Below are 16177 nucleotides of genomic sequence, written 5' to 3' on the forward strand. Positions count from 1 at the left end.
AGTTTGTTTCTAGAAGAAAATAGCATCACAGTCCAGCTTAAGTGAGTTCAGTGATGGTTCATTTTTGTTGTAAAAAAGTTATTAATTTAGTTTATTTACATAAATAGCCGCTCTGGAGAAAAACGCGATGTCATCGTCCAGGGGGCGCGTTTCCCGAACAACGACGTAACTCGCTGCTTAACTACTATATTACGATGCATCGTTGAAAAAATCAACTAGCTAGTCACGACTGTTTCCCGAAACCGTATTGTCGTAAAGTGGTCGTTCAACCACGTTGGTTTATGACATCACACACGTGGTGGAGTAATAACTTCTTTTAATGAGTCTGTTTGAGATCAAATTAATGATAGATGTTTCGCTATAAATTACAGACATGGCATCTGAGGACTATTTCTCATTTTTCTCGTTATTTTGCTTTATTTCCAGATTCAATCATAGGCTCGTTCTTACATAGTAGGCTAGAGCACGTTCGCACATGCGCACTCTTCAAAAACGGTGCTTTAAATCTCTTAACAAACTAAAATACGTAAATGACATTTTGTATGTATTCTAAATAAAAGACACAGGTTGTACTGAATGTCAGCTTGCTTATTTTGCTCAAGATAAGGATTTATTGAGTCCACATGTTATACAAACTAGAAACTCTGCTTCTAACCACAGGTCGAGAGCTGTCGTTCAAACTACACAACTCTGCGATGCTGTTTGCGAATGTTAGTTAGAACGATGGTTTCGGGAAACACTGACTCGTTGAACTATGCAGATAACGACGGAACTTGCGAACATAGTTGGCTAACGATGCTTTTGGGAAACGCACCCCAGCTCAGTTAAGTTCTCATATGGTGTCAATGCAGGCAGATCAATAGATCAATAAAGGAATATGAATAAAGTCTAAGCTATGTCAGTTTTTAAACATAAGTATTGGGTTTCAGCTTATTTAAATATCTAATGCTGGGTACACATCACAAGATAATTGGGCTGATTTTGAGCCGATTTCTCCCCTTCCGACAATCGTAGGTAATGTCCTGTGAAAAAATTTGATCAGATAATCAGTAGAACCATCATGATAATCGGGACATTACCTAGGATTGTCGGAAGGGGAGAAATCGGCCCAAAATCAGCCCGATTATCTTGTGGTGTGTACCCAGCATTAGATATTTAAATAAGCTGAAACCCAATAATTATTTTCAAGAACTCTGACATAGCTAATGCTGGGTACACACTAAAAGATTTTTTACATCTTATAAGATTTTCAAAATGTGATGGAACACAAACATAAGGACAAAAAATCTAATTGTGTGTGGTATGCTGTCTGTCACATCATGGCACACCACACACTATAGGAGCAAAAGGATAAATCTAGGATGTTTTTGTTTCTGGTCTCTCACATTTTGAAAATCTTATAAGATTTTAAAAATCTTTTAGTGTGTACCCATCATAATGATACAAATATGTTAAAAAAAGAAAAAAATCCGTTCAAATGTTGACTTATATCTTACTAAGATGCGATTTATATTGTCATGATCACCAACTGGAGTGCCTTCATTACCATCAACCATCATGTCTCTGTGCATTACATAACATATATATATATATATATATGTTATGTAATGCACAGAGACATGATGGTTGAAGATCCACATGCATTATTATGTGGGCAATCCACAAACAAAGTCAAAAACAGGCAAAGGTATTGCCTGTATATCCAAATAATCATACCCAAATAAACAATCCAAACAATGACTAAGATAAGGGCAGAGGTAAACTGAGAAAACCAAAAGACCAGGCAGAGATTCAAAACAAAGACATGAGAAAACCAGAATACAAGGCTATAAGTACCTACAGACATATAAGATCTTGCGAGGAGTGACTGATAAACCGGGCTTCATTTAGAGTGAGCTAATAAGACTAATGAGAGACAGCTGAAACCAATAATGGAAGATGAGTCTGGGCAAAGGATGATGGAAAATAAAGTCTTTGATGGAATGGCAAAAAAATGTGAGCATCACATCATTGTTTGGATTGTTTATTTGGGTATGATTATTTGGATATACAGGCAATACCTTTGCCTGTTTTTGACTTTGTTTGTGGATTGCCCACATAATAATGCATGTGGATCTTCAACCATCATGTCTCTGTGCATTACATAACATATATATATATATATATATATATATATATATATATATATATATATATATATATATATATATATATATATATAATGTAATGTAATGCACAGAGACATGATGGTTGATGGTAATGCACAGAGACATGATATATATAATTTATACTCTTTATTATAAATGGACCATGGTGAACATATTTAGACAGCTTGTGAACCCTGTTTTGTTTTCAGACAGTTTAATATAACTTTGGTAAATGGTTTGTACTAGACATTTTTCATTTACCATTACTGTCACTCATCAATGGCAGCTGTAACGGTTGCTAGGACACAGGTAAAGTATACTAGAGACACCATCATAATAACTGAGCTGGAGTAAGTTTAGAACAGGGGCTGCAAGAGGGTTGCTACTACTAGTCTGTACTATAGTCTAGTCAAGTCACATTTATTCATATAGCGCTTTTTTTACAATACAGATTGTTTCAAAGCAGCTTTACAGAGATAACAGGAAAATAATGCAACAACGTTTGTTTCCAGAAGAAATAGCGTCACAGTCCAGCTTAAGTAAGTTCAGTGATGTTTAATTTTTGTTGTTAAAAAGTTATTAATAATTAAATATTATTCAGTTCCATCTGGTTGAAGATCAGAGTCATCACTCCGGTATGGACACGGTTTTGTTGAGGATCAGTGCCGATGGCTGTCGTGTCGACGAGGCCTTCACAGGGGAGAGTCTAGTTGACGCAATCTCTGCTGACACTTCAGGGATGCACTGTGGTCGTGTCTAGGCGCAGGTCCGCCATCTGATCTGTACATATTGGTTTCATTTATTAAGAAACAAAACAACCAGCAGGAGGGTTATTTTTATCAGAGAGACCCATGCCCGAAAAAACAAACAAAAAGAAAGTCGAGGATTTTGACCTGGGGCTCGTTCTTCGTACGTTGCTTATTACATCCGAGATCAAATGACACATCCAAGATGATATCATCGTGCTAATCATGATCCGGCTAATTGGGTTCTTCGAACTCACCTGTTGTTTATGATTAGTATAGCTGGATTGAGTTATCTGAGATAATTGCGCGTTCATGCGCTGGTTTAAAAGGGGATATGTATCGATAGTAGAAACATTGATCAGCAACGCTGCTATTGGCTGCTCAGCGTGGCCAAAGAGCGCGCTCAGTTTTTCTCCTCAGCAGAGCAAGAATTAATAGTCGAAGTTTATTCGGAATTTTAATGTTTAATCAAAACGCCAGGGAACACCTCAAAGTCTGCAAAAGCCAGGAGAGAGGGCTGGCAAAAAGTAGCAGACAATTTAAATCCGTTAGAAGTGGCCATAGATGTTTTTATTACTTAATATCACCTATATTTTTGTATTTTAATAATTGCATAATTACTTTGTTCATTGTAATGTCAGAGTCACCACACTAGAACATGGGAACAAATAAAAGTGAATTACAAAAATATTCTACATTATGGTAATTTTTAGTTATATTATAGTCTCTTTTATAAAAGGCACTGTTAAATAAATGGTTGTCTGTTTATAAAAGCAACCAAGAAAAAGGCTGAGAAAAAAAGAAAAGATCTTAGTCTTACACTGTCAAATAATTTTTGCTGCATTAAATTAAGGCCGTATAGTCATTTCAACTGTTAAATCTTGAGTAATGATGAATTGCTTTGACTTGTGAAAGTGAAAACTGATAAACTTATGTTTATGTAAAAATATTTTGCCATGAGTTTTGATCACATTTTTCCCGAGTGTAGTTCATTGTAATGACATTGGCCCTCATTTATCAAAAGTGCGTTCACCAAATTTCCAGCGTACACCTGGCATACACCCAAAACCACGGTGACTTTGAGATTTATCAATATGGACGTTGGCGTACGGCACGCTCAAATCCTACGTCAGCTCAGGAGGTGGTGTACGCACGTTTTGAATGCGGGAATGCGCAGAAAAACAATTCCTAACACCACAAAACGCACTGACAAACTAAAAGATATGATATATTATGACCCACTGTAAAAAAACAACAACATACTGTTGTAATTATAAACTTCAGTGTTTATTTTTGTGCAACATGGACTTCAATGTTTAATTTGTGTGATTTTACCAAAGCATTTGATTTGTAGGCATATGTATTCCTTAAGTTGCGAGCCTGTGCGCTTTACCTGACGTTTCAAGCCTTGTTTATACTTTCGCCTGGCTCCGCAGCGCGAGTCTCAGCACAGACTGCGCGCGCACCTCCCCAAACGGACGAGGCGTTTATACTCGACGCGCTCGCCGTTGTACTATTCTTTGAAAAGATGGTTAGGCCAGGGTTAGGCCCGGCAGATGTGCACGGACTGGGTTTAGTAATGAAAGGCTTTCAATGACCAAAAAAATAATTAAGACTGACAAAATAATAAAAATGACATTCTTCTTCTTTTAAATAATAATAATAATAATAATAATAATAATACAAATAATAATAATAACGACATTCTTCTTCTAAATAACAATAAGCGTCATTAATAATAAAAATCTAGAAATCAATTTAGTTTCTTTCCACTTCCCTGGTTTCGCTTTCTCTTTCTCAAAGAAGTTTCTCTTCTTTGCCGTCTTCCGTGTGTCCATGGCGTAAAATGAGGGCGTGGGGGGAGCGGAGACTTGAATATATAGGGGCGTGTTATTCTAATGACGATCGTTTTCAGCCGCGGCATTTATCAAGGGCAGGTATTGCGTACACCTGGATTTCAAAGGTACGCACAGCTTCATAAATCAGGCGATGAGAGGAGTGTAAGCATAATCTTACGCCAATATATACGCCCGTTTCTACGCAAGAATGATAAATGAGGGCCATTGTGTTTTCCTCTTTTGTGCACTTTTACATGATACACCAACACTTGTATCTGTTCCTTAAGAAAGTATAGTGGCTGAAATATGTGCAGTAAGTGGACATTTTCTAACTTTCCAAAGGAAAGAAAGTATAAGACTTTGTAATGTCCATTTGTTTCCATTGCACTGGACAGTGAATAAACCCTCTCAGATAACTCTCATATGGAGGAACTAGCCTACCTGCAAGTGCATAAATAACTTTACTTAATTTATACTTGTATGCTTTATGGCTGCAATATAAGTTGCAGGATTCCACATCTACAAAAAGGCCTACAGAAGAGTCTGCACAGACAGAGGAGACATAGGCCTACAGATGGGCAGTGGATAGACAACTTTTCCTTTTTATTTGTTGCATGAGGCATGTGTCTAATATCTCTTGTTGTAGGCACTTGACCACTGGCTTTTCTTTACAAAGAACAATTGAAATAAAACTCAAGGAACTAAGCATATGTGTCTTTTATTAAACATTTAATGAAAAGTGTTTTTTTAATATGGCACATGCAACAATGTCACAGGCCCTGCAGGTGTGCAACCCTCAGACTTCTTCAGACACTGAAATCCTCCCTTTAGCCAAAGTTCATTTCATTGTGTGCCCTTGTCCTGCTAGAGCTGCATTGGTTTGGGTCAGGGAATGGGGTCATAAAACACCTGTCTGTCATAATCACCTATGAAAAAATGCAGTTCTAATAGGATCAGCATAAGTGTATGTAATACAGTGAGCTTGATATTTAATTGTGGAACTTTCCTTACCACTTTCAAATAATGTGCATAAATGTGAATCTCTGAAAATTCTTAAGTCATGCACCGATCCTGGCCATGTTTCTTTCACAATTGTGATATGAAAGATTTTAGTCAAATGCCTTTTTTTATTTGATATAATCTGGAATATTAAGAATCACAATAGTAACTGGGCTGCACATTTACATTGTGAACCCCCTTTCTGTTCACATAATCCCCTTCATTGAGGTCTTGATGGCAGCCTCCACTTTAAAATGAAAATTCTGTCATCATATACCCTCATGTTGTTTCAATCCTTTATGAATTTCTTTCTTCTGCTGAACAAAGGAGGATATTTAGAAGAATATCAGTAACCAGACAGTTTCTGGTCTCATTGACTTCCATAGTATATATTTTTTCCTACTATGGAAGTCAATGAAACCAGAAACTGTCTGGTTACTGACATTCTTCTAAATATCTTCCTTCCTGTTCAGCAGAAGAAAGAAATTCATACAGGTTTGAAACAACATGAGGGTGAGTAGGCTATATGATGGCAGATTTTTAAAGTGGAGTATATCCCTTTAAGCCTGAGTGGCATATAGGCTACTGTAATCAGCATGGTCATGATTGCATGATCCTCATAAAAAAAATTATTATAGCATAAAAAAACTGCTTTAAAAAAAACTGCTTTACAACATTGGGTCTTCAGTGGCTTGGAAATGCCACAAAAAAACCTAAAACTGTTTTTTAAACCTAAAAGCGCCAGGTTAACTCTGAATGACATGACAGACAGCACTTTCCATCAAGTTCTCCGCATCTCCAATAGTGTAAAGGAAAGAGCCACTCGCAAATAATCTTAGGGTACAGTTTATGCTGTAGTTAAAGCCCGACTCCGACAAGTCGAAAATAAATGTGCGTTTCCAACAAATTAATAATGTAAACGACAAAAATATATATCTCAGAAAGTGCACTATCGCGCTGCGCTGGACTTCCCGTATCAGCTCCGCTTATAAAGCCGGGATCTAATCCTGTTTACATGAAATAAGCCTGCTCCCGAGCAGGTTTAAGATTGCGCACCTGTTGCTATGACAGCAAGTCCAGGATGAGCGTCGAAGAACCAAACAATCCAAGATCAAGCCAAATCGTCAACAATCAAATCCAGCTAACTGAGTTAGCGTCGTACGAAGAACGAGCCCCTGGTTTGTTAACTAGGGAATCTACAGCAGTACGACTGGCCTGAAGTGTTATTTGGAAGGGTGTCCACCTCTAGGCCTATTTGCTGTCAAATGATTTATTGTGAAATACAAACACATTTATTAGGCTATTATTTAGATTTATTTAGAAGCTGTTCTATTTATTAAGCATACACTGTTCATTCGTTGGCCAGAGGAGAACAGGCCCCCCGACTGAGCCTGGTTTCTCCCAACGTTTTCTCGATTCTGTCACTTGGAGTTTTGGTTCCTTGCCATTTTCACCTTTGGCTTTTGGCTTGCTTAGTTGGGCACACTTAATATTCAACAATATTATTGATCTGCCTGCATTGACACCATTATATGAGAACTGAACTGAACTGAACTGAACTGAACTGAGCTGGACCTGGACGATGACATTGCGGTTTTCTCCAGAGCAGCTGTATAGATAAATTAACTAAATAACTTTTTTTATAACAGAAATGAACCATCACTGAACTAACTTAGCTGAACTATGAGACTTCTAGATTTCCTTCTAGATCTGCTGCTTAGCCTAAACATACTTGTATTATTTTCCTGTTGTCACTGTAAAGCTGCTTTGAAACAATCTTTATTGTAAAAAAGCACTTATATAAATAAAGACGACTTGACTTGAGAAATAGTAATATTTTCCTGACAATAATCATTTTTAGTACAAGGACCTCATAAATGCCAATTGTTTATTTTTTTAAACCTACTATTACAATATCTCACTGTTTTGCTATAACTGTATAAATGAGTCTTAAAATATATAGATGCCTTTTTATTTAATGTATTTGGTCTTTCGCAAAGGGATAGTCATATCTGGGTGGGCTTGGCATCAAAAAGTTTGAAAACCCTGCTCTAAATGATTTGCTTTCTTGAGACTTCAGACAGACATCTCGAGGAAGAACTGGTGTGTGAATTTGTGAATTGAGCATGAATGGATAAATTGCATGCATGTTTGGATTGTCTTGCATGAGGGGATTATAATTCTGATTTAAATGACTGGTGTGTGTATTTCTGGATTCCTGTGTGCAAGGATACTGATTTCCGTTTACTGTTTGCTTATGATATTCTTACTGTTTTCATTCCATTTGTGTCGTCTACTGTAAATATAAGCTTTCTAGACATCATTTTCAGAAAGCGTTTACATTAAATCATAATGGATCACTAGATACAGTTAGGGGTGGGCTATATACAGGTAGACATGACGCTCATGTGACGTTGCTGTGCTGCACGGTCACGAAAGCTCATCGTTTGCATGTGTTTTTAAGCATTGCAGTTTAAAAGCAGTTGATTTTAAACCGCTGAAGCGCAATTAGCAGCAAAAGACAACTCATTTCAGGGTGTGGTTGGATATTCTAGCTCCACCCATTACACCAAAATTACATCCGCTCCTCTTCGCTGGACGTCTAGCGAGGAGCTAGACATAAGCTTCAACCATTTGCTCTGCAGTGAGCAGCCTCTCCATGAAGCCGCTGCTCAGAGCGTGTGAGAACTGAACTGAGTGCTTTTTGCTGCCTAATTGGCTTGAACGGTTAAATACACATACCTATGTGTCAAAGTGACATGTATTTGCAAGTAAACAGTCTATTATGTCTTAAGTGAAAGAAAACAATTGAGAAAGAACAACCCACGAGTATTTTAGATCAAACAACAACAACAAAAAAAGAGATATAATCACTGACTTTTGTAACTTTAATAAGAATACATGTTTACTTAATTTATACAGAAAAGACGATGCATTGCATTTTGTATATACTAAATAACGAGACATATCGCTCACCCCTAGATACAGTACACACAGCTTTATCTGTCAAAGTTTTGTTTGTTCAGATTTTTGGTCAATTTTTGTACATCTCAAAAACTTTAAGTAATATCCCAGTCTGAGGTGCGGTGCTGTGAGAAAGCGCACTTATAGAAACTACATAAATGCATTTTTCATAAACGCATAGTTACACAGGTTAAAAGAGGCTTATTCCTTTAGAGATTCTGTACAGTTTTTGTGTCTATACATTTTTTTTTTTGTGTCTGTACAGTTTTTGTCATAATTTACTGCCGTTCCAAACTCGTGTGATTTTCTTTCTTCTGCGGAACACAAAAGGAGATACTTGAAGTATGCTACAGTTGTTTTTGTCCATACAATGAAACTTAATATGGGTCAAACAGTTCCAAAAAAGTTCCAAAAATGACATCAAGGTAGAGTAAAAGTAATCCATAAATCTTCAATCTGACTCATGTACATGAAGTCCAAATCAAATGTGGCAACCTGTCAAAAATATCAAACTCGTTTGCCACCTGTGTCATGATTTGGCCTTTGTGTATATCAGTTGATCAGTGATTTAAATTTACTTGAGAGTGAATAACCACTTAAAATTTGTTCCTAAAAAAATATCATATTGCTTTAGAAGACTTGGATTGGAGTTCAATGGATTATGGACTGGATATTAGGATTTTAGTCCTTAGACCCCATTTAGTCCTTAGACCCCATTGAGTTTCATTGTCAAATTTTTTCCAGACATTCTTCAAAGATCTCCTTCGGTGTTCCACAGAAGTGTTTGACATGAAGTTTTGGTTGAACCATTCATCTACCTTAAATGAACTTGAATTATAACAGTGTATATATTTTAAATGGTGATTATTCATGATTTGCATTTCCTTAATGTATTGTGTTTAGGTGTGTCTGTGGCAGGAAAAAGAGCTGTGGTAATTGGCCGCAGTAAGATTGTTGGTGCACCAATGCACGACCTTCTCCTTTGGAATCATGCCACTGTTACAACTTGTCATTCAAAGACTGCAGACTTGGCCTCTGAGGTAAAGAGCTCTGGAGCTTTATTTACACTTTGGTTTTTTATTATATTATATTATATTATATTATATTATATTATATTATATTATATTATATTATATTATATTATATTATATTATATTATATTATATTATATTATATTATATTATATTATATTATCAAAATCCGCACACACACTATTCACATTTTAGAATACTGAAGTATCAAAACTATGAAATAAAACATGGAAAAAAGTATTTTGGAAAGAGCCTGGAAATTTCATGGAAATTCTTTTGTCTGCATCAAGTCGCTTATGTGGCATTGAAACTTTATTTTTATGAGGCTTGCATTAGTCTGGTTATGAATATGGCAACATATTAATGAAAGATAATCTGAAAATGCTGGGAACCCTATTGTTTTTTTCCCCCAGGAATATTAGGGGTTTAACCATAAAGCTGTAGAAACCTTGTACTTGTTTCTTTCTGTTTCTTCTTCTTCCTCCTCTTCTTCCATAAAAGTATATATAAGACTTCAGCAGGATGGTCCCAATCGTTCACCACTACTCAGGCTCACAGATACACATTTGTCCAACACTAGGCAGCTATAAGAATCAATTTGCATTTTGGATTATAAATCCCCTGAATCCTTGAGTCAAGTCCTACATAATGTATACTATATTAACAGCCATTTCAACTCCCTCTACTAGAGGCAGCCACAGGATGAGGAATCTTTTAAGCCAGATTTTTTTTAATGTTTCCATCCCTTTGAAATAATAAATGCATTGATCTAATTCATTTGTGTAACTACAGTATGATGTCTGTGACAGTATAGTCTGTGAACTGCTTATAGATCATTAAATGTTTATTCAACTTTTATAGACCCCAATAAAATATATTTTTCAAGTTGCCTGAACTGAAAAATATATTGCTGTCCATTTAAAAGAGACAATTTTATTTGTCTTTTCAAGATAATATATGTAACATTATCCCGCTTATTACACGTTTACTTGCCACATAAGTAAATAATTAAACACGAAATATTGATCTGAGTTGAAATATTTGATTAGGTCTTTAAAAGCAAAGCTTCCGTGGAGAGAGCAGTTGTTCAAACCGCGGCAAGTTCAAACTAGATGGACATTCAAGAGATACGGTATACAGTCATACCACTTATTACATAGCATTTCGCCACATAAATAATTATGGAAATAAGAGATATTGATTTCAGATTAAACAGTTTTAAAAACATACCTGTTTGTATTTTATAATCCAACAGTTTACAAAACAATAGTCACAAAATGGCGGCAGCAGCTGCGTTTGTATGAAACAAGAGAGAGCAAGTCCACAATACTGGATGGCATTTTTATTAGCTCATCAAATGCAAAACTTTCACGAAGAAACCCCGTTCCTAGCAGGCGTATAGCGCTGCTGAATTCAGTAACTCAGATGAGCCTGCGTTATCTGTTTTCAGCGGTTGTTATTTGGGAATAACATACCGCTGGATGGCGCAGAATCAAGTATTCCACAGATAATATATAATAACATTTCTATTAATACACACTTGTTTACTGTTGTAAATTTTCTCCGCATTTTCAAACTGCTTGAATCATAATAATTGTCGTTTGTGCATCCTTTGGTTTTTGTTGTAGGTGGGAAAGGCAGACATCCTGGTGACTGGGATTGGTAAACCAGAGATGGTTCGCGGAGAGTGGCTGAAGAATGGTGCTTTGGTCATTGACTGTGGTATTAACACCATCACAGGTGTGTATGTGGAACAGATGCGTTTTTAATGCAAGTCTTTTTTGGTAGGATTCTACTATGTTTTCAGTTTCATTTACAAAGATATAATTTTTTTGGTTAGATGTTTTCTGCATTTCCTGTAGTTGTTTAAATGGTCTCAATGAATGAATTAGTGATGTCAAAATGTTCATGAATATTAATAATCGAGTTTCTTTTAAATTGATGATTAATTATATATACATATTTTGCATGCGCAAAAATAAAACAACAACATTGGAGCAACATAAAGCAAGTGTGCTGCATGGATGTTGCTTTCCTATGAATTCAATTTTTTTAAAATGTTATAAATGAAAAAAATTAAACAAATGTACAGTATGTTGACACATGTTGTACAACATATTTGAAATGTAAGAAAAAAAATTATCGTAAAAAGTGCCTGAAAGTTGTTTAAAATCTTTAGAGGGCATTTTCTCAAAAACATGCTTTTTATGTGATTTTACTTTAATATTATTAGTTTTCCAAGCACCGAAAAGATTGTGAGGATTGTCTGAAATGTGCACTAGAATTTAAGAGAATTTGTGAAATCCATGGTTCAAAAAATGTGTCACTTAGCCACTTACATTTTATCTCAGACACCAGCAGACCAAGTGGAAAGAGACTTGTTGGAGACGTTCACTATGATTCAGCCAAAGATCAGGCTGCGTTTATTACACCTGTACCTGGAGGAGTCGGCCCAATGACTGTAGCCATGCTCATGCAGGTACATTATTCCTGTTTCTCATGGAGATCACATCTGTTACGAATGTGTTTTTTTGTGACAAAGTGAAGTAGCATGCATTTATTATGGTTCTTAGAAAATTCAGTGTTTGCTTTTAATGTCACAGAACACTGTTCTGAGTGCCAAGCATTTCCTTCAAGCACAAGAACTTGGGAAGTGGAATATAAACTACACCACACTCAACCTGCAAAGACCAGTTCCAAGGTGAGAATGCAAATGCAAAAAGCAATAGTGATAAGAATATATATTAAAGGGTTACTTCACCCAAAAATGTACACTCTCAAGCCATCCTAGGTGTATATGATTGTGTTTGGCTAAACGAAGAAAGTCAGAGTTGTATTAAAAAATATCCTGGCCTTTTCAAGCTTTAAAATGGGATTGAATAGAGCCTGAGTTTTTGAAGCTCCAAAAAGTGCATCCATCCATCCATCATAAAAGTAATCGGTAACACTTTACAATAAGGTTCAGTAGTTAACATTAGTTAACTACCTTAGTTAACATGAACTAAGAATGAACAATACTTCTTATTGTTCTTACTTCTTATTAATCTTAGTTAATATTAATTTCAATATTTACTAATACGTTATTAAAATCAATCTGTTAACATTAGTTAATGCACTGTGAATTTTATTAACTAACATTAACAAAGAATAATAAATACTGTGACAAATATATTGCTCATTTTTAGTTAATGTTAGTTAATACATCAGCTAATGTTAAGTGTTACCAAGTAAATCCATAGGGCTTTAGGTGTTAGTAAAGGCCTTCTAAAGCGAAGCGATGCATTTTTTTTTTTTTTTATTCCCCATATTTAGAACTTTATTAACTAAAATCATTGTCTTATGGTAACTGCTTTAAAAAAATTCTCGTTTTAGACTTCTAATTCGTGTCCGGTGTTTTGTTTTACTTTGTCTATCCTAAGCGCTTCCGAGTTTGTCAATACGTCATACGTTGGGTCAGAGGTTTGTTTATTTTGTTTATTTAAAAGGATCCCCATTAGCTGACGCCGAGACGACAGCTAGTCTTCCTGGGTCAGAGGTCACTCTTCTGCCGGAACTAGACTCGCCTACTGCTGTTACCGGAAGCCAGTTCTAGTTTATGAAGTTATAAATATGGATATTTGTCTTATAAAAATGCATCTCCTTGCTTCAGAAGGCCTTAATTAACCCCCTGGAGCCATATGGATTGCTCTTATGACGGATGGATACACTTTTTTTTGTGCTTCTAAACCTAAGGTACCATCCATTATAAAGCTTGGATGAGCCAGGATATTTTTTAATATAACTCTGATTGTTTTTGGCTGAAAGTCATGTACACTTAGGATGGCTTGAGGTAAATTATGGGATCATTTTAATTTTTGGGTGAACTTGCCCTTTTACTAGAGATTGACTTTTATAGGAATGGTTGAAAAAATATGGACTACTGTTATGATGCATGCATTTCTTTTCTTGGTGGTATGATTTTTTTGGGGGGTGGATTTTAATATATGAACGATTTCTTGAAGTAAATGGTTGTTCCAATATATTTTACTTTTGACTTTTTGTTCTTGTAATTTTAATAGCTAGTTTGTTTATTTTCATCATGCAGTGATGTTGCCATCTCTCGCTCCTGTGTACCTAAACCCATTGAGTGTCTTGCTAAGGAAATTGGTCTTTTTTCGGATGAGGTTGAGCTCTATGGCAGGACCAAGGCCAAAGTCCAACTGAAAACAATTGATCGACTGCAGGCTCAACCTGACGGCAAATATGTGGTTGTTACTGGGTAATCTTTTTCTCTGTCTCTGTCAAGTGTTATTCTAAGAGATGAAAATGAAATTCATGTTTTATAGGCATGTATTGGGTTGGAGATTTTGGTGCAATGAAGTAACATTTTGTTTAATGTAGAATTACTCCAACTCCTCTGGGTGAAGGAAAGAGCACAACTACAATAGGGTTGGTTCAAGCACTCGGGGCTCATCTCAGACTTAATGCGTTTGCAGCTGTGCGCCAACCATCACAAGGCCCAACGTTTGGCATCAAAGGTAAATTATGCTGATAAGACATAGTCATATACCAATTGGTTACCACCAAGGTTAAAGTTTGGTCAAAAATGTATAAAAACGATGTACCAAGTTTTGTTTACCAAGCATTTGAATTATAGTACCACATGGCAAAGCAAGTGAATTTCCTGTGCAATCATGATGATTTTTTGTCAGTTTGCATAGAAGTGAGAGCAACTATAGAAAATTAAATGACTACCTCAATTCTCATGTCTGTAGGTGGTGCTGCTGGTGGGGGTTACTCTCAAGTTATTCCCATGGAAGAGGTATTTTTTCTTTTTTTGTCAGCTGCTTGGTTGATTAATAAAGATGTGTGAAATCATGTGTTCAGTGATGGTCTTTTCTTCTTAGTTCAATCTTCATCTGACTGGTGACATTCATGCAATCACAGCAGCCAATAACCTAGTAGCTGCTGCAATTGATGCTCGTATCTTTCATGAAGCCACCCAGTCTGATAAGGTAATGTCTGTCTTCATTCATTTATTTGATCACGGAAATCATATTCTGGTGTGATTGTTGGAAAATTATTAGTGTTGTCAGCTGATTAAATGTTTTAATCTAATTAATTACATGCTGATTATTTCATAAAATTAATTGCGTTTTAATTGTATTAACTTTTACGGATAAAACTACTCTGAAATGCTCCAAATAAAGAAATTAAAGATAGTATTTTTTTGCAGACATTGGATAGGCACAAAAGTGAGGATGTGCTAAGATGAATTAAAACTGAGAAGATATGCAATTTAAGTGTGCTGTCCAAATCAACTGCTAAATATTATTCTATCACTGCACTAGGCTCTCTTTAATCGCTTGGTACCCCTGACTGAAGGTCAGAGGAAGTTTTCCCCAGTTCAGATCAACAGACTTGAGGTAAAAAGTGTGTGTGTGTGTGTGTGTGTGATTTCATATCCCCCCTTTCTAAGAGTGTGTTCACACTTGGCAGGTTTGGTTCGATTAAAAACACACCCGGTGTGATTGCTCTGTTAGTGCGGTTCATTTGACGCTGCCATCCGAACCCTGGTGCGCACCGAGACCCCTGAAAAGATGGGTGTCTGTACACTTTCAAATTAACTCTAATGTGGCTCTACTAAAATATAAACGCAAAACAGACCAAAGACATGCATACTAACCAAAACAGGACATGATGTCACAAGATGCGACACTAAAAAGGACCGAATGCTCAAGCATACCTGTTTTTTTCTCGTCATAGTCGTGATGTTGCCCATTACAATTCGTTACAGGCATCAGAGCCACGTCTTCTCGCAGCAGATCTTCTTTTGTGTGTGACTTCTGCTGTTTTGACTCCTTACACATTTACACAAGAGAACTAAACTACAAGTGTGAACACACCCTAAAACTAATCTTTACATTAGATTTGCTCATATAAACTTTGTCATGCTTTCTGTAATTTAATATGTGATGTAATTTGATGTTCTTGTACCCATAGAAACTAGGCATAAAGAAAACAGACCCCAGCACGTTAACAGAGGAGGAAATCACACGCTTCGTCAGGCTGGACATGGACCCTGAGTCCATCACATGGCAGCGAGGTGCGAATTTATGCTAAGGAGATGAATAAGCTAAAATTAATATCAAACTGAATTCAAGCTGAGAGAACGTACTCGGTTACTAACGTAACCTCGGTTCTCTCTAGAAGAGGGAACGAGTACTGCGTTAGTATCTTACGCTAGTGGAAAATCTATTTTCTGCGAGATATTGAAGCCAAAAAATGATCCTTAATTTTGTAATAATGCAAAACGCGTTGCGGCAGCATGCAGACATAGGCGAGACAGCTCGCGCGCCCATTGGCTGCCCTGCGGCAACTGCAGCAGCCTATCGAGAGAGGACCCTCATGACGTCATGTCCAATGAGGGCGCTTCGCACCACTACATCACGTCCCGCTGAAACAGGTGTGGC

At 36.5% G+C, this 16177-nt stretch overlaps 1 protein-coding gene across 1 annotated transcript in view; it reads left to right on the forward strand.

Moving 5' to 3' along the window:
• The window catches only part of mthfd1b (methylenetetrahydrofolate dehydrogenase (NADP+ dependent) 1b), a 46426-nt gene that overhangs the window by 15690 nt on the left and 14559 nt on the right, over positions 1 to 16177 (forward strand). Inside the window, exons 7-16 of the mRNA XM_079852426.1 lie at positions 9598 to 9734; positions 11354 to 11465; positions 12077 to 12204; positions 12329 to 12426; positions 13810 to 13983; positions 14106 to 14242; positions 14480 to 14526; positions 14612 to 14719; positions 15056 to 15130; positions 15708 to 15810. Coding sequence (XP_079708552.1) covers positions 9598 to 9734; positions 11354 to 11465; positions 12077 to 12204; positions 12329 to 12426; positions 13810 to 13983; positions 14106 to 14242; positions 14480 to 14526; positions 14612 to 14719; positions 15056 to 15130; positions 15708 to 15810 — 1119 coding nt within the window. The remainder of the gene's footprint in view (positions 1 to 9597; positions 9735 to 11353; positions 11466 to 12076; positions 12205 to 12328; positions 12427 to 13809; positions 13984 to 14105; positions 14243 to 14479; positions 14527 to 14611; positions 14720 to 15055; positions 15131 to 15707; positions 15811 to 16177) is intronic.

This window comes from Squalius cephalus (genome assembly GCF_949319135.1).
Source record: "Squalius cephalus genome assembly, chromosome: 20".
Taxonomy (NCBI): Eukaryota; Metazoa; Chordata; class Actinopteri; order Cypriniformes; family Leuciscidae; genus Squalius; species Squalius cephalus.